The sequence below is a fragment of the Ranitomeya variabilis genome, chromosome 3, assembly GCF_051348905.1.
Source record: "Ranitomeya variabilis isolate aRanVar5 chromosome 3, aRanVar5.hap1, whole genome shotgun sequence".
In the NCBI taxonomy this organism is placed as follows: Eukaryota; Metazoa; Chordata; class Amphibia; order Anura; family Dendrobatidae; genus Ranitomeya; species Ranitomeya variabilis.
This window is the reverse complement of record NC_135234.1, coordinates 631,479,449-631,500,931: the sequence shown is the minus strand read 5'-3', so window position 1 is coordinate 631,500,931 and position 21,483 is coordinate 631,479,449. Positions and strand designations below refer to the sequence as shown.

At 46.7% G+C, this 21,483-nt stretch overlaps 1 protein-coding gene across 1 annotated transcript in view; it reads left to right on the top strand.

Moving 5' to 3' along the window:
- The first annotated feature begins 3,154 nt into the window (after positions 1 to 3,154).
- MCRS1 (microspherule protein 1) overlaps positions 3,155 to 21,483 on the top strand; it is a 37,487-nt gene continuing 19,158 nt past the window's right edge. Inside the window, exons 1-8 of the mRNA XM_077297497.1 lie at positions 3,155 to 3,389; positions 4,480 to 4,618; positions 5,446 to 5,607; positions 5,707 to 5,816; positions 5,947 to 6,055; positions 10,813 to 10,951; positions 12,008 to 12,083; positions 20,077 to 20,105. Coding sequence (XP_077153612.1) covers positions 3,274 to 3,389; positions 4,480 to 4,618; positions 5,446 to 5,607; positions 5,707 to 5,816; positions 5,947 to 6,055; positions 10,813 to 10,951; positions 12,008 to 12,083; positions 20,077 to 20,105 — 880 coding nt within the window. The 5' untranslated portion in view covers positions 3,155 to 3,273. The remainder of the gene's footprint in view (positions 3,390 to 4,479; positions 4,619 to 5,445; positions 5,608 to 5,706; positions 5,817 to 5,946; positions 6,056 to 10,812; positions 10,952 to 12,007; positions 12,084 to 20,076; positions 20,106 to 21,483) is intronic.

The following is a 21,483-nucleotide window of genomic DNA, read 5'->3' as shown; positions in this document are numbered from 1 at the left end:
AGCTACAGTTGAAACAAATGATGGAAGAGGGAGCCATCAGATAACACTCCCTCCGTCATAATGCTATATGGGGGGGCATCATCCTATATGGAGGCCATCATATTATTTGAAGTGCTATGTGGGAGTCATCATGCTATTTGGGGGGCTATCATGCTATGTGGAGTACTACGCCGGGGCCATCATGCTATTTGTGGGTCTATTATACTATTTGGAGGGTTATTTATTTGGCCATCATGCTATTTGGAGGGCTATAGGGGGACTATCAAGATATTTCGAGGGCTATGTGATGGCCGTCATACTATTTGGAGGGCAATATGGGGGTCCATCATTCAATTTTGCAGGGCTATGTGGGGCGCCATCATGCTATTAGGAGGGCTATTGGTGGGGACATCATACTATTTTGAGGACTGTCTGGGGACCATTATATTGTTTAGAGTGCTGTGTGGAGGTCAAGTATACTGTTTGAGAGCTTTTTGGGGGGCTAATTATTGTTTAGAGGGCTGCGCGTGGTCCAATATACTGTGTGGAGGGTTGTGCGGGGTCCAATATACTGTGGAGAGTTGTGTGGGGCCATTATACTGTTTGGAGGGCTATGTTGGGGGCCATTATACTGTTTGGTTGGCTATTGGGGGCTATTATGTGTTCAGGCTGTTAAACAGTATGGAGGGTTGATTTGGGGCCACTATACCATATACTGTATAGAGGGCTGTGTCAGTGCCATCATACTGTGTGGGGGAATAAGGGGGCAATCCTTCTGTGTTAGGAATAATGTAGGGGTGTCTTACTTTGCAGGGGCTCTGTAAGATCATAATACATATGGTGCTGTGTATGAATTTACTGTGGGGGTATTTTACTGTGTTTGAGGGCCACATTTGTTGGCATCATACTTTATGGGGGCCATGAAAGAGGTATCTTTGGGAACAACATAATACACCACGGTTTTGTGTGTATATGTTAAAAACGAGATTTGCACCCATAAATAAACAACTTATTGAGGGATATAGGTTTGATGGGAGGAAAATAATTTGTCACTAAACAGCCCTATTGTCTGGTACTGCCTTGCCACAGGGGTTGGCACCCTAGAAGCAACAGAAGTTGGGGCGCGCCCGCTCAACATAGATTTTCCTCGGCTCTAAAACCCTTAACAAAATTCACTCAACTGCAGCCAATGGGAAATTATCAATAATTCACATAGTTTTATAAAAAAACATAAGGCTATGTACGCACGCTGAGCATTTGCTTGCAGAAATTTCTGCAAGATTTCTGCATCTTTAGGCAGCAAAAACACTGTGGCAAAAATGAGCATTTTTGTATAGCAATGATGGCTTTTTTGAGCAAAATAAAGATATTTGGAAAAAAAAAATGTTTTGTGATGTAATTCCTGGTTCAACAATTTCTTTTTCATTGTGATGCAGTAGCATCAGGGTAATGGGTCTAGGGCTTAGTGTCAGCAGTTGTTGATGACATCAAGCCCTATGTTTAGTAATGAAGAGGTGTCAGCCAAACACCATCATTACTAAACCGGTAAGTAAACAGTTAAACACAAACACACATTGTCACCAGCCTATGTAGGAGCATTAACAGAATGAATCTACATAGGCTGGAACCAAAAAGCAACTGGCAGAAGTCAGAGTGTACCATGATACCTGTTAATTTTTACAAAAAATGAAAAAAAAAATTGTGTGAGCTCCCATGTAATTTTCATACCCAGCAGAGGGAAAGCCAACAGCTGATGTTAATATTATGGGGAGGAGCCATCAGCTCACAGCTGTTTACTTAGCCTTTACTGGCTAGTTTACAGGGGGACTGTATGTTGTAGGGTCGTCCTATAAAATCTACCAACAAAGGATAGGCTGATATTAATAACCTTGGAAGGGGCCATGCATATTGACCCCCTCTCAGACTATAAACATCAGCTCTCAGCACCCCAGAAACAATAAAATGTGACAAATCTGGCGCTTAGCCTCGCTCTTCCCACCTGCCCTGGTGCATTTGCAAGTGGGAAGACAATATTGGGGTTCATGTCAGCCTTGTAGTGGCAGCTGGCATGTAACCCAAGTTAGTAATGGCAATGCGTCTATAAGACGTCCCCGTTACTAAGCCCATAGAAACTGTTCATAACTAAAAAACACCCAGAATAAAGTCCTTTATTGAAAAACGTGACACAGACTCCTTTATTAAATGTACCATACTCACCGATGGCCTAATCCCCGATACCCATGTCCCCCGTAAACAATCAAAGATAATAAACAACCATACATTCTCCAGTCCAGAGTGTCCCATGGTGATCTCCCCTGCAGAACAGTCACAGCGGGAGATGTGACTGCTCTAACCGCCCGCCGGCTACACACTGACTCATCGGTGGTGCTGTGAGGGCACCGGAGCTCATCAGTTGATGAACTCATGTGACCTCTCTTATGGCAGCACAGCTCTATACACTGCGGGAGTGATTACCTCCTGTCACTGTGTAGCTGGCGGCCGGTTAGAGCAGTCACATCTCCCGATGTGACTGTTCTACAAGTGAGACCACCGTGGGAAAGGAAAATGACTGATCATGTGCACAGCACTTCAGGATTGTCATTGAGGTAGCTGGCATAAGGATTCCATGGCGTTTTTGGCCCATTTCCGCATGGGTAACACCTCATCTGAGCATGTTCACTCATCTCTAACAGCTAACTAGACGGGCTGGTCACCGCTGGACTAAACCTTCCCAATGTCCCCAATTGCAACATATAGCGCGCTCACGTTTATGTCATGTGGGAGCTGCAGTCTATCAGTGGCCATGGATTGGCTGCAGTGGTTACTAGTCCATCACAGCAGACATCAGCTGATTGGCTCCTGCGATCACGTGATATATCTAATGGGAGGCAACTGAGCTCATCACAGCTGTACTAGTGTCTCCAGCACTACCATGAAGCATGGTGCATTAATGCACATACGCTCCATTCAGAGGGTGGTCTGCAGACCCTAGGGATGGGCGGTGGTCTCTACGGTCCGCCCAACACATAGATCTAATAGTGATCACCTACTGTGAAGACTGCCCCTTTACCTACAGACATTGTATGAATCAGTGCACAGAAGCCCTTCCCACCAATAACATGGCGGCTCCGGCAGAAGAGTCACTGCACCGCATGATGGTCTCACTTCCGGCTCACCAAAGTGACGTCACGGCCAGGGAAGGAAGTTTCTACGTCAGGCCGAGATCAGGACAGGACAATGGTGGATTAATCGGTAGAACGGTGACCGGATGTGGTACGGAGAATAGCGGAGGGGATGGACTCCCTGCTCGCGTCCGCCAGCCGCTCCGAGGACGAGGACTCCTCCGCCGGACACAAGCGGAGCCTCTGCCAGGGGTCCGGCCTCATACCCAAGAGGAGGAGCTCGTCCAGGTGACGCACAGCGCCGCCCGGAGCCTGCTGACCGCATACACCCAGCATAGTGTGAACGGGGCCGGCTGCAGAGCCGCGATAAGCCTCAGAATACGGTCGCTGGGCTGGATGGGATTTGTAGTTCCACAGCAGCAGGAGCTGTAAAATGATAACTGCTCAGTAGTCCGGCAGAGAGTCTGTGCTGTATCAGTCAGCGTCCCCCCATCTGCTCAAGTGACAGCATCCCCCTCTACGGGTGCCAGTGACCTCCAGCATCAGTGACCCCTCATCCCCTCGTTGGCGCCAGAGGGACCCCTCACCCCCTTGTTGGCGCCAGGGTGTGCCAGAGTGACCCCTCACCCCCTTGTTGGCGCCAGGGTGTGCCAGAGTGACCCCTCACCCCCTTGTTGGCGCCAGGGTGTGCCAGAGTGACCCCTCACCCCCTTGTTGGCGCCAGGGTGTGCCAGAGTGACCCCTCACCCCCTTGTTGGCGCCAGGGTGTGCCAGAGTGACCCCTCACCCCCTTGTTGGCGCCAGGGTGTGCCAGAGTGACCCCTCACCCCCTTGTTGGCGCCAGGGTGTGCCAGAGTGAGACCTCACCCCCTTGTTGGCGCCAGGGTGTGCCAGAGTGACCCCTCACCCCCTTGTTGGCGCCAGGGTGTGCCAGAGTGACCCCTCACCCCCTTGTTGGCGCCAGGGTGACCCCTCACCCCCTTGTTGGCGCCAGAGTGACCCCTCACCCCCTTGTTGGCGCCAGAGTGACCCCTCACCCCCTTGTTGGCGCCAGAGTGACCCCTCACCCCCTTGTTGGCGCCAGGGTGTGCCAGAGTGACCTCACCCCCTTGTTGGCGCCAGGGTGTGCCAGAGTGACCTCACCCCCTTGTTGGCGCCAGGGTGTGCCAGAGTGACCTCACCCCCTTGTTGGCGCCAGGGTGTGCCAGAGTGACCTCTCCCTACTATGTGACGCCCACTGTGCCCAGTTTACCTAAAGATTGGAACTGGAATATAAGTTGCTGTGCGTCCAGCGTGTAGGCGCATGTTCACACTGGCCACTAAACACACAAAACCTAAGATTGTGCTGTTGATAATGTTCTGCTTCCTGTCTTGTCAGGTTTATTAAACGTAAGAAATTCGATGATGAATTGGTTGAGAGCAGCCTTGCCAAATCCTCGAGTCGAGCCCGAGGCCCCAGCGGAGGAGAATCGGGAAGACTATCGGGCAGCGAACCTTCCTCCAGCGAGAAGAAGAAGGTGAGTGACATCCATGACCGTCCTGAGTGATATCTGTCTCCATGAAGGGTTTGTCCAATGTCTGCACGATAAGAGTTGTGCGGAGCTCGTGGGCAGCAGGTTTTGCAACCTCATTGTTCATTTCCTCATCCTTCCACTGCAGCAGGAATGTGCCGACCCAGCATGTCGGAGGTTGTTACAAAAAAAGTCATAAAACCACATTCATAATAAGAAATTGATCCTAGTCTGTCCTCAGTCCGTCATTTCTGTCTAGGTTGTCCAGTATTTTAATATTCTTAGCCTACCCTTAGGAGAGGTCATCATTCCCAGATTGGGGGGTTGAACGCTAATCTTCCCCTCCTATCAGCTGTTCCCAGCTGGTCTCCTGATCGAAACTTGAGGCTGAGAGTTCCGGATGGGAGACCCTAGGTCAGTACGTGGCTGTGAAATGCGGTCCTCTGAAGCTTGCCTAAGGCAGATAGAATTGTTTTTACGCTAATTGCTTGCAGATTAATCACAGGTGTATATCGATTCTGTACATGACAGGTTCCCTTTAAATGTGTAGCCTTATACATATATAACTGGGACAAGAAGTTGGACTAGACTGCCTCAGTGTGTCAGATCTGTCATGGGGTTGGATACATCTGTTATATATTAGCACTGTCTAGTCTACGTTTACACCACCTGTTATTCAGCTAAATTTGTGCCAGAAACGTGCTCCACAATTTTGCCACTTTTTTTGCGCCTTGTGCTGCATCTTAGGTCCTTTTTCGATAAAGGATGCCCCAATGCCATAAATATGATGCAAATTCCAAAGAATTATGTCCCATTGTGTCTTTTTATTGAAGCAAGTTTGCAAGACAGTGCCCACTCCAGCTCCACCGTCCCCCGCGCCGAGCCCCAGCATCGCCAAGAGGATAAAGAAGAGTAAGCAGCCGCTGCAGGTGACCAAGGACCTGGGCAGATGGAAGCCGACTGATGACTTGCTTCTAATCAACACAGTACTGCAGGTAGGGTTTCACTTCTGTTCTTTCAGGCTTACATTTAGTTACATTGTTACATTATAATTCCCACCACATTGTAACACGAGTTGTCACCTCGATCTGCAGACGAATGATCTTCAGGCCGTGCATCTCGGTGTGAAGTTCAGCTGTCGCTTCACTCTTAATGAAATCCAGGAGCGGTGGTATGCTCTTCTGTACGACCCGGTCATCTCTAAGTAAGTAGCGTTTCATTTTTAGGTCTGCTATCGGAAACTTAATATTATTTAAAGTGTAATTTAACAGTAAATGTATTCAGGATGGGCAAAATGAGTCACGAGTGCTTTTCTTTATTACATTTTATTGTAGACTAGCATGCCAGGCCATCAGACAGCTACATCCAGAAGCTATCGCTGCCATCCAAAGTAAAGTGCTGTTTAATAAAGCAGAAGAACAGTTGCTATGTACCATCAGCTCGGTGAGCGAGAGACTGTCTGACAACTTCTTTATGAATTTATTGTTCTTCAGTGCCAGTATTGGCATACTGCTGACCCCCTGCTGAAAAGGCTCCAACAATGTATACAGTAAGCTGTGGTGTGCGCGGGGTTATACACAGCTCAACAACTGAGCTCTGCTGCAGAGAAAACTGTTAATCTATCACAACGGCTGCACCAAGTAAGCTGATACTTTGCTGGAGTCAGGGTCTCTGTCCCTACATCAAGGAGCTGTCAGATTACATAGTTAAAAAACTGCTGACAGATTCCATTTTTAAATTCCACATTGCATTGCAACCTCTGTGCCTTAGTGGTATTACATAAGGAAAGAGCACCCCCTGTAAGCCCTTTACTATTCCTACAATATATCAGATAATATGGACAGACCAAATGCACTTCAATTTGGAAAGATTGCAATTTACTTAAGTGACCAAACAATCACATGATCAAGTCCCATATTCGGGTTATAAATAAAGGTGCAAAAACTAAAACACTGACGTGATTGAAATGAAACCCGGATGGATCCACTCACTATAATGAGGAAGCAGAGTTACTCTGGACTCCATCTGGCCACTGTTTAGCAATGTTCTTCTTTTCAGAAGTGCACAAAACTGTGACCTATGGCGCTTATGCTATCCTAAAGAGACGGACACTGGCGAATCACAGGCCAGATGACAGCCACATTGCCTCCATCTGCTTCATTATAGGAAATCATTCCCCGGGGTTCCGTCTGAATCACGTTTTTCAGAGATTTACACAGAAACCCTAGTCCTGAGCCTTACTGCGATCTTTGGGAGGCAGAATGAACAAATCAATAGCAGTTGAAGAATTGGTTTTATTTTAACTTTTTTTAATCTGATCACTGTTGTAAAGCATTGCAATGCTTTATACCTGTCAGTGTTACACTGGCAGAAGCCTCTTAAACCATTCTCTGATCATGGTCTAACAGGGTTGCCTTAGGTGGCAGACCTGGAGGTCATTATGATGACGTTGCAGGGGCACTGATTGGACGGGAGACGGAGCCCCCACCATCTCCCATCCTCCTAAATGTTCCTATCAATATAGATTTAAGCATTTAGTGGGTTAAACAGCCTAGGTTGGTGCGGGCATCACTCCTGGCAATGAGAGCCGGGGCTCTGTAATCATTTCAACTGAGCTCCGAGCGGCGATTTCCTCCTAGCGCACAGCTTTTGTGCCGCGCACGGTCGCCATGACGTACTTGTACGTCATCGGTTGGGAACCCCCTATCCAACCATGACATGTAGGAATGTCATATGTCGTCAATGGGTTAGTGCATGATCACGTACGTGAATGTGGATTGTCAGGGTTCCCGTGGGTGGAGGGGGCTCAGAAATGGAATTCTCCATACACCGTAGATGACAATTATGCTACATAGCCATCAGCGGTGTCTAATATCTGTGCCCATCTGATTACTGCTGCTGATATCCATTTCGATGGAGCTGTCAATCTCTGACAGTGGTGTCCTCCCCCACCTAGTGATGACCACAATGCACCCATAGGTTACTATAGCTTCCTTCTTGTTACTCCTGTGAAGCTCAGCCACAGACTGGGAGCCAGTGAATATCATGATTTACACTACTTACTGAAATACTGTAGTGTTTGAATATATAGTATAAGTGAGCAGACGATCGCAGGTTTCAGACTCCTAAGAGGACTAAAGAATAGAATAAAATATAAAAATGTATATTTGAATTCCCCTTCCTTTTCCCTCATTAAAAATATAAAAAATAAACCTATTTAATATCACCACATAAATAGAAGTTAGGTATATCATAATAAAAAATTTATTAACCCAATACGTAAATGCTGTAACAACAAGAAAAAAAATGAAGATGGCAGAATTGCTTTTTATTCGGTCACCACTCCTCCTTAAAAAAACAAACAAAAACAAAACAACTGATAGGCTGATTATATCTATCCCACATTAGTTATATTGCAAAAAATAAGTTCTCAATAGCTTCGTAGACAAAAGATAAAAATGTTGTTTTTCATAAGTAGGTGATACAAGCCAAAACCTTTTTTTTTTTTTTAAAGAAAACCTTTTTTGCATTTTTTTCTCTCCATTTCAATACCAAACTTACATAATTTTTTAATATCGCTGTAATCTACTTGTTCTTGAGAATCATCATTATTTAGAATAATTTTTGATAATATACATTTTTTTATGGTCGGAACTCTGGAATATAGATATTAGTTCTCAATTATAGGTAATATACTGAACGGTATGTAGGGAATTAACCACGACACTAATTGCATAATATAATTGTAATTGAACGCCATTAAAAAAAAACTAAAACTAAAATGGCGGAATAGAATAAAACAATAAATGTAAAAATAAAAAAGGACAAAGAAAGTTGAGTTCCAGCTCCGTAAAATACAAAAAGTTTAATTCAGTCCAACATTAAAATAAGACAAGTGACTGTGCTCCCTCCGGATTACAACTCCCGGTGTGAAGGGCAAACGGCAACGCGTTTCGATCCGAAGATCTTTCTCAAAGCCATGTCCAAATCTGATTAAGTTTCCCCTATATACAGGGACCCACCAATCAGATTCAATTACTGTGTCACATGATATTTTAAAAAAGTCATGGTAAAAACATTAACAATCCATACAGATACATTTAAAATATTCACTTCATACCTAGCAATAATGCAGCATAGTTTCTACACGTCTATTTAGTCCCATCGGGTGTCTGGTATTTAAATGAAATATCCAGTACGCCTCTCGTGTTAGGAGACGTCTTCTCATATCTCCGCCCCGCCGAGGCATATTGACCTGCTCTATAGCCTGAATCTGGAAACTTGCAGTATTACGTGCATGACAGGTAACAAAATGTCTAGATGCTGCTGACATATTTCTATTATTACTTGTTATATTATTGATATCGTATAAATGTTCCCGGATACGGGTTTTGAGTTTCCTTGATGTGCATCCGACATATGACATGTTGCATTTATTGCAATCAATTTTGTATACCAAATTCATAGAATTGCAATTTATATATTGTTTGATATTAAATTTAATTGTACCTTCCATATTTTGAAAGGTTTTGGTTACTAAAGCATATTTACACGTGCTGCAATTATTTGTGCCACATCTAAAGAAACCTGGATAGTCCAGCCATGTTCTTTTTTGTCCTATTGTGTGTGATTGGAACAGACTGGGGGATATTTGGCTTCCTATAGTTGGAGCCCTTCTGGATACTACATTAATACCGGATTTTAGAATGTCATTTAGTTGTTGATCCTCGTAAAGCACAGGTAAATACTTGTGGATAATATTTTTCAATTTATTATATTGAGGGCTGTATTGAAAGCATATATATGTTTTTTTTGCCCGATTAGCATCTATTTGTCTCTCTGATGTTATTAGATCTACCCGATCTTTTTTTTCCACTATTTTTTTTGCTCTATTAATTACCCAGTTGGGATATTTGCGTTTTTTTTAATTTATTTTCGATCTGCTTAAATTCCCCATGAAGATCTTCTATTAAAGAACAGTTCCTTTTAATTCTGGTGAACTCCCCCACCGGGATTGCCTTAATAGTATGTTTGCTGTGGCTGCTGTCCGCATGTAATATAGTGTTACCACTAACTGGTTTATGATGGGTTCTGGTGATGATTTTTTGATCAACAGATCCACTGAGTTCCAAGTCCAAAAAAGAAATCCTAACCTTATCGACTTTATATGTGAATCTAATGTTGTATTCGTTGTCACTCAGATAATTCACAAATTGTGGTATGGCAGATACATCCCCCCTCCAAATAATGAGGGTATCATTATCAGATTCAGGCTATAGAGCAGGTCAATATGCCTCGGCGGGGCGGAGATATGAGAAGACGTCTCCTAACACGAGAGGCGTACTGGATATTTCATTTAAATACCAGACACCCGATGGGACTAAATAGACGTGTAGAAACTATGCTGCATTATTGCTAGGTATGAAGTGAATATTTTAAATGTATCTGTATGGATTGTTAATGTTTTTACCATGACTTTTTTAAAATATCATGTGACACAGTAATTGAATCTGATTGGTGGGTCCCTGTATACAGGGGAAACTTAATCAGATTTGGACATGGCTTTGAGAAAGATCTTCGGATCGAAACGCGTTGCCGTTTGCCCTTCACACCGGGAGTTGTAATCCGGAGGGAGCACAGTCACTTGTCTTATTTTAATGTTGGACTGAATTAAACTTTTTGTATTTTACGGAGCTGGAACTCAACTTTCTTTGTCCTTTGGATCTTACTCGATTTCCTGCTGCGGAGTTCCGTGCACCTGCGTTCATCAACGGTGAGCTGGCTTACAAACTTTTTTTCTTCTTTACAAGTAAAAATAAAAAGGCTGGCTCTTAGAAGGGGAGGAAAAAAGCCAAAAATTGCCAAGGTCCATAAGGAGTTAAAATATTTGAGAAAGCACATCATATAGAGATATATCAGCCATCAACGTGTAGTAGCTATATAATTGATACTTATAGTTTTCAAACACATAACGTTAATTTCAAACATAATCTGCCCCCCATGGGTATAGTCAGCATCTACGGGGGGGGGATTCTAGTCTGGGGACCTTCACTCCTTCATTTTCACAGAGTTCTAGCTGCATTCATGCAAGGGTCACCTGAACCCAAGTTGGGCTAGAGGTTTTTGGATGATTATTTTGGGTATATCCTGAAGCACAGACTGCGCTGCACATTCTATTACATTGCTGGTATTCCTTACAGAGCTCTCAGCCCACGCTGGAGACGTTCCAGGATCTACTAAACAAGCATCCGGAGGTTTTCTACATGTCGCGCACGGCCAAGTCTCTCCAGGTGCACTGGCAGCTTATGAAGCAGTATTATCTACTGGAGGACCAAACCGGTGTGTAGCTCATGTCCTGCCCGTTGTACTGATGATACTTCATCTTTGTTCCAGGATGAAGTTTGAGATACATATATATATATATATATATATATATATATATATATATATATTGTAAAAAATACATATAGTCCTTGTCCTCAGGTCAACCGGTTAGTCTCCAGCGCTGCATCCAATGTCTGCATTCACTGTGGCGCAGAAGTAGACAGCGTAGCAGCCAATCAGTGAGCTCCGTAGGTACACCTGTGTAGACAGATGCTTCAGAGTCGCTAAGTTCATTGATTGGCTGTTGACATGATGTCTTCGCTGCAGTCAATGGCAAACACCGGGATCCACTAGTGGACCTGGGGACAACTCACCAAGCTGAAGATTAAAGGGGACCCCCAAAATGGAAGGTCAGCTTAGCCCACCAGCATCAGGGGCTTATCTGCAGCATTCTGTAATGCTGTAGATAAGCCCCCGATGTATCCTGAAAGATGAGGAAAAAGAGGTTAGATTATACTCACCTGGGCGGTCCGGTCCGATGGGCGTCGTTGTCCGGTCCGGGGCCTCCTATCTTCTTACAATGACGTCTTCTTCTTGTCTTCACGCTGCGGCTCCGGCACAGGCATACTTTGTCTCCCCTGTTGAGGGCAGAGCAAAGTACTGCAGTGCGCAGATGCCAGGAAAGATCAGAGAGGCCCAGCGCCTGCGCACTGCAGTACTTTGCTCTGCCCTCAACAGGGCAGACAGAGTACGCCTGTGCCGGAGCCGCGGCGTGAAGACAAGAAGAGGTACGTCATGGAATGAAGATGGGAGGCACCGGACCGACCGCCCCCCCCAGGTGAGTATAATCTAACCTCTTTTTCTCATCTTTCAGGATACATCGAGGGCTTATCTACAGCATTACAGAATGCTGTAGAAAAGCCCCTGATTCTGGTGGGCTTAGGTCATTTCCATTTTGGGGGTGACAGGTTCCCTTTAACTGAAAGGGAAACTCTTTAACTGAAACCCAACCCCTTTTAAATACTCCTACTAGGGGTAATCTCTTCTTTTTTTTCTTTGTCTATATTTTAGTTCAGCCTTTACCCAAAGGGGATCAAATTCTAAACTTTTCTGATGCAGAGGACATGCTTGATGATGATAAACTTAGGTAAGAAATTGCTGCTTTTTATTTTTCAGTTTTACTCTGTCGCCTCATTGGGGGGCACAGGACCATGGGTGTTATGCTGCTGTCCACTAGGAGGCGACACTATGCATAATCTGAAAAAGATTAACCGTGGCTCCTCCTCTGCAGTATACACCCCTGGACGGCGTCAGCCTTCTCCAGTTTTTGCTTAGTGTCGCATAGGAGGCACACCTAAGATTTTTTACTCCGTTTTTTTCCGACGGATTACAGATGAAGAAAAGTGGGTCTCCTGTGAGACTCCCGGCATGGCTCCTTCCTCGGCCCCCTATTACGGGGTGCCCAGTTGAAGTAGAGATGGCTATTCCCCATGTCGCTCCTTCCCCAGTCCCTCGGGTGCTGGTTCGAAGTCGAGACTCCCCCTCCTTCCCCAATTCCTTTTGGTTTCTGGGTTGAGGTCAAGGCGAGGATAAAGCCCCCTGAAGGTGACAACAGCACCCTCCCTATTAGGCATTAGGTTGAGATGCCTCAGGTAGGGCCTGTACAGGCAGCACTCTGCAGCTCCCAGCAATGGGCCAGCACACTGCGCCTGCATCCAGGGACCCCAGCCCAGCTGCGGGCTCCTGTTGGGGCCAGGGGGAGTGCAGGCAGGCATGGCACAGACAGACACAGGGCTCCCTGCGCCCCTGTCTCTGCGGCAGCACCAGCTCTATACTGCCTCAGGGGGACCCCTCACAGGGCCCCCCCTTCCGCTTTCAGCCCCACCGCTATCCTGCCTTTAAATCCGGGGGGGGGTCCGGTTCAGATCCGAACCCCCCCCCCCCCCCCCGGACTTCCACGCCGGCCTGGAGCCTTTCTGGGCATAAGACATCTAATTTAGGCCCCGGCTTCGGCCTAGCTATAGCTTCAGGCTCTGCAGATTCATGCCTCGGCTATGACCGCTACCCAGCAAAGGGAGAGCTTGACTCAGGAACAGAACGACCTGGCACATCCACATCTAGGTCAGGACGCAAGCGGACCCATAGGTCAAGTCCATCTGCGTCAACCCATAGCACACGGTCATCCCCTTCTAGGGAGAGACACCGTAGTTCCAAGTCATCTAGACCGTCCCCTTCCAGGGGCAGACAATGCAGATCTCCGCAGTCCCCGACCAGAGAAGGCCTCCTCCCCAGCTCACCCAGCAGGGGTCGCCTCAGTGATACACAGGATTCGGAAGGCATCTGTGACTCCGACTCAGACAGGGAAACGGAGGGATCCCTCATCCCAATCCCCCATAGCAATACAGAGCTAGTCGAGGACATAATCTCTTCCATCCATCGGGTGCTGGACATTTCTAATCTGCCACCAGAGGATTTCCTTTGAAGGACCTCTGAAGCCGCCTAAGGTTTTCTCTAACCACTCAGAGTTTAAAGCGATCCTTATAGAGCAGCTCTCACAGCCTGAGGAAAAAAAAATAAAAATTCGCTAATCGCAAATATCTGGAGGCAAGGTACCTTTTCCCACAGAAGGACACCAAGGAATGGACAGATCCACCCGAAGTGGACCCCCCCAGTCACTAGACTAGCAGCACAGACTCTCCTTTCACTGCCAGATATCTCAACCCTCAGGGACGCAGCAGACCGGCAGTTAGAACGCATGGCTCGTTCAATTTTCGAGGCGGCAGGGGCCTCCCTGGCTCCCGCGTTCGCTTCAGTTTGGGCTGCCAAGGCCATACTGGCTTGGGCCAAAAATTTACAAGCTGGCCTCCAAGCATCTGCTCCTGAGCTGTCGGACCAAGCGGTTCAAATAGCAGTTGTAGCAGATTACATGCTTCATGCAGCTCTGTATTCAGCAAGGGGCGTAGCAGGGATAGCATCAAATGCCATCACGATTCGGCGTATCCTCTGGCTGCGGAATGGAAAGCGGATGCAGCCTCAAAGAAGTCCCTCACGCACCTCCCGTATCAGTGGGTGACTTTTCGGTGAAAAGTTGGACACAATGATATCCAACGCCACCGGGGGGGAAAGAGTACCTCTCTCCCTCAACTGAAACCTATATGCACTTACAAGAAGTGTAACACATCCAATTCCGATCCTTTCGGAATTCCTCGGGCTGGTCCATCTCGCGTCCAGCACAAAATCGTAACCGTTCCCCACACGGGACAACTCATGGTCGACGCAAAGGTCGGACAAGACCTGGCAGTTAAAAGCAGGCCAGTCAAAGCCCAAAGGAGGTAAACCTCAGATGTTTTCCTCCTCATGACTCACGGACCCCGGAAGACATCCCACCCGTAGGCGGCCAACTTTGCTCTTCCAGCAAGTCTGGATGCCTACTACAGAAGACAGGTGGGTCAAGGAACTAGTGTCTTCCGGATACAAGATAGAGTTCAACCTCCAACCCACCGAACCGTCTTCCTCTCTGTTCCCCCAAAACCGCCAGCCAAGGCTCGTGCCTTCCACCAAGCAGTTCCCTCGCTTCTTCAAGCAGGAGTCATAGTACCGGTTCCCACGGCCGGGCGCTTCCGAGGGTTCTACTCCAATCTGTTCGTGGTTCCCAAGAAAGGAGGCAGCGTACGGCCCAAACTAGACCTAAAACAGCTCAACAAATATGTACGGGTCCGTCACTTCCGCTGGAGTCCCCTTCGGTCCATCATTGCATCCATGGAGAAGGGAGAATATCTCGCCTTCATAGAATTACAAGACGCATACCTGCATACAGGGTGGATAAAAATCAATGTTTTTTTAAAAAAATCGGATTTTTTTGATTTAAATCGGATTTTTTTTATTTAAATCGGATTTTTTTCAATAAACTGCTTTTTGAGGAAAATATTTTACCATCCAAAGGTTCTTCCATCATGAGATAAAGCTGAGTTGTTTAACTCAGTAGAATAAAGGCTGTATATGTGTAACATTCACAATGCCATGCTCTTCCAGAGGTTTCTGTAGGATGCTGACTATCCAACAAGTTTGGGCATGTCAACTGAATGGAAAAAGAAACTAAACCAAAAGTGAAACCAAGCTAGAAGTGTGGAATTAAAGGGGCAGTATGAACAAAATGTGGAGGCTATTAATAGTTTATACAATTAAGACATGCTGCTTTTAAACACCTACCTATTGCCATATAGTAAAACAAAAAAGATTTTTACTTACTTTGGGGTCCCCCCCTCACCCTGGCGTTAGATCGTTGCCCCTAGTTTCGTCCGTGTAACTATGGGCGCACATGCGCACTGCTCTCACTTCTCATTTTAATCGTGATTTATATTAAAAAAAACCTTTTGATTTAAATCAGTGATTTAAATCATGATTAAAATCATGATTTAAATCGATCCGATTTAAATAGAAAAAAATCTTTTGATTTAAATCGTGATTTAAATCATGATTTAAATCGGCGTGATTTAAATCAATCCACCCTGCCTGCATATACCAATTGCACCTGCTCGTCAGAGTTTTCTCAGGTTCGCAATCGACCAGGACCACTACCAGTTCGTGGCTCTTCCGTTCGGACTCGCCACGGCTCCCAGAGTGTTTACCCAGGTCATGGCAACCACCATGGACGTCCTGCACTCCAGAGGCATAGTAGTCGTTCCATACCTGGACGATCTACTCATCAAGACTCCGACCTTCAAGGACTGCGAGCTCAGCGTCTCAATCACAACCGATACTCTCAGTCGCATGGGCTGGTTAGTCAACCTACAAAGGTCATCACCAACCCTGAGTCTGTCTCTGACCTTCCTGGGAATGCTATACAACACCTCCAGGGGTGTAGTGCTCTTTCCCAGGCACAAGGCACTGGCTCTCTCCGCCTATGAGTTCGCATCCTCTTCCGCAAACCCCCTCGATCTCTCCTTTTTGCCATGAGTCCTCGGCAGGATGGGGGCAGCAATAGAAGCGGTCCCAATTTGGCCCAGTTTCACCTCGGGCCTCTCCAACTAGCCATTCTCATGTCCTGGGACAGGAATCCCTTTCTCTCTCGACAGGGAGTTCCGGCTAACGTCGTCAACCAAGAGGTCCCTGCACTGGTGGCTCAAGCCAACCTCGCTAGTAAGGAGGAAATCCTTTCTCACAGGTCAGTGGAAGGTTCTGACCACCAATGCGAGCCTGCACCTACACCTCAGGGCACAGGGCAAGTGGTCCCCAGTGGAAGCGACCATGCCCATCAACATCGTGGAAATTCGTGCCATCCTCCTGGCATTGAGGGCCTTCCATCACTTACTGGCAGCCTCTCACAGCAGAATACAGTGGGACAATGCCACGGCTGTGGCATATGTGAATCACCAAGGGGGGACCCGCAGTACCCAGGCGATGCGAGAAGTGTCACACATCCTCCACTGGGTGGAGGACACAGGCTCTGTTCTCTCGGTGGTCCACATTCCGGGTGTGGACAACTGGGAAGCAGACTTCCTCAGACGACAAGGAATAGATTCGGAAGAGTGGTCTCTCCATCCCGAAATTTTTCGTCAGATCTGCCATCGCTGGGGGACCCCAGATGTGGACCTAATGGCATCCCACTTCAATGCCAAGGTCTCCAACTTCATGGCCAGAACACACGATCCGCGGTTACTCGGAGCAGACGCTCTGGTTGAGGACTGGACCCAGTTCCAGCCTCTGTACATTTTTCCACCTCTCCCCCTGTTATCGAGTGGTGAGGAAGATCAAGCAAGATAGAGTTCCAACCATCTTAATCGCACCGGTCTGGCCCAGACGTACATGGTACGCCGACGTCGTACAACTTTCAGCAGACGCCCCCTGGCGCCTCCCCGACCGCCCGGATCTTCTATCACAAGGCCCGTTCTACCACCAGAACTCAGGGGCTCTCAATTTGATGGCATGGCCCTTGAAACCTGGGTTCTAACCCAGGCAGGGCTCTCGACGGACGTCATTAGGACCATGATCAGGGCACGGAAGCCAGCCTCTGCCAAGATCTATGACCGTACCTGGAAAGTTCTCTTTACTTGGTGCGAAACTCGCGGCCAGACCCCATTCCCTTCTTCCCTCCCCGAACTACCTGGTTTTTTCTCCAATCGGGTCTGGAGGCCAGGCTGTCCCTGGGCTCGCCTAAGAGGCAGGTGTCAGCCCTCTCAGTGCTTTTTTTCAAAGGCGCATTACTACCAAGCTGCGAGTAAGGACTTTTCTTCAGGGGGTTTCCCGATTGGTTCCCCCCTACAGACGACCACTAGAAACGTGGGACCTCAACCTGGTCCTGACAGCATTGCAGGAACCACCCTTCGAACCCCTTAAGGAGGTCCCGCTCTGCCTTCTCTCCCAGAAGGTGGTTTTCCTGGTGGCAATCACCTCACTACGCAGGGTGTCTGAACTGACAGCACTCTCCTGCAGACGGCCTTTCCTGGTTTTTCACCAGGACAAGGTAGTTCCCCGTACGGTCCCATCCTTCCTTCCGAAGGTTGTGTCCAACTTCCACCTCAATGAGGAAATTTCTCTGCCTTCCCTTTGTCCGGTCCCGGTTCATAGAGTGGAGAAGGCTCTGCATGCACTTGACCTTGTCAGGGCATTGCGTATATATGTGTCTAGGACTGCGTCCTTCCGGTGGTCTGATCCCTTTTCCTTCTTCCGGAAGGCGGCCACAAGGGTCTCCCAGCTTCCAAAGCTACCCTTGCCAGGAAGATCACATCCACCATACAAGAGGCCTACCGCCTTAAGAATTCTCCTCTTCCAGCTGGTATTATGGCACACTCTACACGGGCGGTAAGGGCCTCCTGGGCCATTCGGCTCCAGGCTTCGGCACAACAAGTGTGTAAGGCGGCCACTTGGACTAGCCCACACTCGTTTACTAAACACTACAGGGTTCATACCCAGTCCTCAGCGGAAGCGAGCCTTAGTAGATGTGTTCTGCAGGCGGCGGTGCCCCAAGTATTGGGGCCTGTCTGCACAATATCTGTTCATTGCTTCTCACCCAGGGACTGCTTTGGGACGTCCCATGGTCCTGTGTCCCCCAATGAGGCGACAGAGTAAAGGAGATTTTTGTGTACTCACTGTAAAATCTTTCTCTTAGCCTCTAATTGGGGGACACAGCTCCCACCCTGTTGCCCTTTTCGGGCCTTTGTTACTGTTGAGTTCTCATATTGTTCTTTGAGCTTGTACATAGTGGCCTTCTTATAGGCATGTCTATGTCATTCATGTTACGTTCCTCCTACTGCTTTTGCACAAAACTGGAGAAGGCTGACGCCGTCCAGGGGTGTATACTGCAGAGGAGGAGCCACGGTTAATCTTTTTCAGATTATGCATAGTGTCGCCTCCTAGTGGACAGCAGCACAACACCCATGGTCTTGTGTCCCCCAATTAGAGACATCAGTAGGTTAAGTGTTTTTGAATATCCATATTGAATCAGGAGCCCCATAAAATGCTCCATAAAGTTCATGATGGGCCCCATAAGATGCTCCATAGAAACATTTGCCCCATATAATGCTGCAATAAGGTTGATTATGGCCCCATAAGATGCTCCAATGAAACGTTTGCTCCATATAATGCTGCGATTAAAAAAAAAAAATGACATACTCACCTCTTGTCCTGAGCAGGCGGAGACACCGGTGCGATATTCACCTGTCCCCATTCCACCGCTGCTAAACACGTCATCGCGCCCTCTGACCTGAACGTCACAGCCAGAGGAAGACACAGCGGCGCGCGGCGATGCAACGGGGACAGGTGAATATCGCATGGCTCACCAGCCCCCGTTATACTCACCCTCCCGGCGCGGTCCCTGGCAGCTTCTTCGATGCGATGGTCTCTGGCGCCGGCAGCTTGTTCCTGTGTTCAGCGGTCACTGGCACCGCTCATTAAAGTAATGAATATGCGCTCCACCCCTATGGGAGGGAAGTCGCGTCCATATTCATTACTTTAAAGAGCGGTACCATGTGACTGCTGAACACAGGAAGAGCTGCAGGCGCCGGAGAAGCAGGGACATGCAGAGACGCATCGGGAGCAGGTGAGCACGATGTGACAGCCGCCGCTCCCCCTCCCTGCCAACCCGCTGGGACAATGACTCGAATATAAGCCGAGGGGGGCACTTTCAGCCTAAAAAATGGGCTGAAAATCTCGACTTATACTCGAGTATATACGGTACTAAAACTGCAAGATATTGGATATTGCACTCTTGCTTTGTTCAATTGTATAATCCTGTAATCTTGTTCAAACGGTTTTTCCCACTGTCTTTATATTATTAAAATGTGAAAACATACCGGAACCAATGAAAAATGTAATACGTATTCCCAAAACCCCAAAACAAAGGAGGAAACGGGGAAGGGGAAAAAATGGGATCCTCTCAAAAATACGATAATTGATGCAGAGAGACCACAGAGTTTTTCGATCCTAATCAATACATATAATCCTAAATAAATCAAGGTTGTCAATAAATCCTCACTTACAATTTTGTAAAGTTACAAAATGTCTTTTATTTATACAATCCTATTGTTTACAACCATAACAAATTTAGTCCATCAAAAAAGTCCTATCTATATTAAAAGGAGAGCAAGCGGGCAGCAATACTAGACCATGGAAAGCGATGGGAGGTGCACAATGCAAATGCATAGAGGCATCCAGATGCACATATGATTAAATTATTTATAACATTATCAGTTATTCATAAGGTGCATAGTGCATAATAATGAATGAATATGTGCACTGGAATATCCCCATGAATTGCAAAGAAGCAGGGCAGGGAGAAACAGGAGATTTGCGTCAAAGTGATGAAATCCAAGGGATAATCACTAGTTCAGTGAAGATCCATAACTCACTGACATTGTATTAAGGGCAGAAAAATCCCCAGATCCACTTACCCATACTAATGGCCACCCAATGCCCTGGTGCCCCTAGCGCCACACTATGACTGTATTGCTCTGTGACCTCTCCAGGTACATTGTGTATTTCTTGATCCTGATTTGCCAAATCTAACATTTGATGAGAGGTGCTCACTTTCTTATTGAGCAATCTCTATGTGTTTAATAGTGGAGTCATATATTTTGGGAGTATTGATCTGTTATGCAGCATTCATTTTTTCTGTCATTTTGATCCTTTGATTATTTTTGTAGGGATTCCCGAGATGAAGTACTGGAACATGGTAAGTGTGTTTTTTTTTTTTTTTTTTTTTTTTTTTTTTTAGTTTAGTCTCCTCCTGTCAAAGTGAATGAAATGAGTCGCTGCAAATCCGGTGTGACTGCCTTACCGTGGCAAATAAGAACTGTAAAGATTCAGTCTTCTGCTATTTTACACTCCATTACTGTACTTTACTAGTGTGATTGTTAGTATTGTTATTCCATTTTTCTGCAGTTTTCAGTCTCTCTGAAAGGCCACATATGTACAGTACAGACCAAAAGTTTGGACACACCTTCTCATTTAAAGATTTTTTTGTATTTTCATGACTGAAAATTGTGCATTCACACTGAAGGCATCAAAACTATGAATTAAACATGTGGAATTATATACTTAATTTAGGTTGTTTCACACTTTTTTGTTATGTCTTATATTCTAGGTTCTTCAAAGTATCCACCTTTTGCTTTGATGACTGCTTTGCACACTCTTGGCATTCTCTTGATGAGCTTCAAGAGGTAGTCACCAGGAATGGTCTTCCAACAATCTTGAAGGAGTTCCCAGAGATGCTTAGCACTTGTTGGCCCTTTTGCCTTCACTCAGCGGTCCAGCTCACCCCAAACCATCTCGATTGGGTTCAGGTCTGGTGACTGTGGAGGCCAGGTCATCTGGCGTAGCACCCCATCACTCTCCTTCTTGGTCAAATAGCCCTTACACAGCCTGGAAGTGTGTTTGGGGTCATTGTCCTGTTGAAAAATAAATGATGGTCCAACTAAACGCAAACCGGATGGAATAGCATGCCGCTGCAAGATGCTGTGGTAGCCATGCTGGTTCAGTATGCCTTCAATTTTGAATAAATCCCCAACAGTGTCACCAGCAAAGCACCCCCACACCATCACACCTCCTCCTCCATGCTTCACGGTGGGAACCAGACATGTAGAGTCCATCCGTTCACCTTTTCTGCGTCGCACAAAGACACAGTGGTTGGAACCAAAGATTTCAAATTTGGACTCATCAGACCAAAGCACAGATTTCCACTGGTCTAATGTCCATTCCTTGTGTTCTTTAGCCCAAACAAGTCTCTTCTGCTTGTTGCCTGTCCTTAGCAGTGGTTTCCTAGCAGCTATGTTACCATGAAGGCCTGCTGCACAAAGTCTCCTCTTAACAGTTGTTGTAGAGATGTGTCTGCTGCTAGAACTCTGTGTGGCATTGACCTGGTCTCTAATCTGAGCTGCTGTTAACCTGCGATTTCTGAGGCTGGTGACTCGAATAAACTTATCCTCAGAAGCAGAGGTGACTCTTGGTCTTCCTTTCCTGGGGCGGTCCTCATGTGAGCCAGTTTCTTTGTAGCGCTTGATGGTTTTTGCCACTGCACTTGGGGACATTTTCAAAGTTTTCCCAATTTTTTG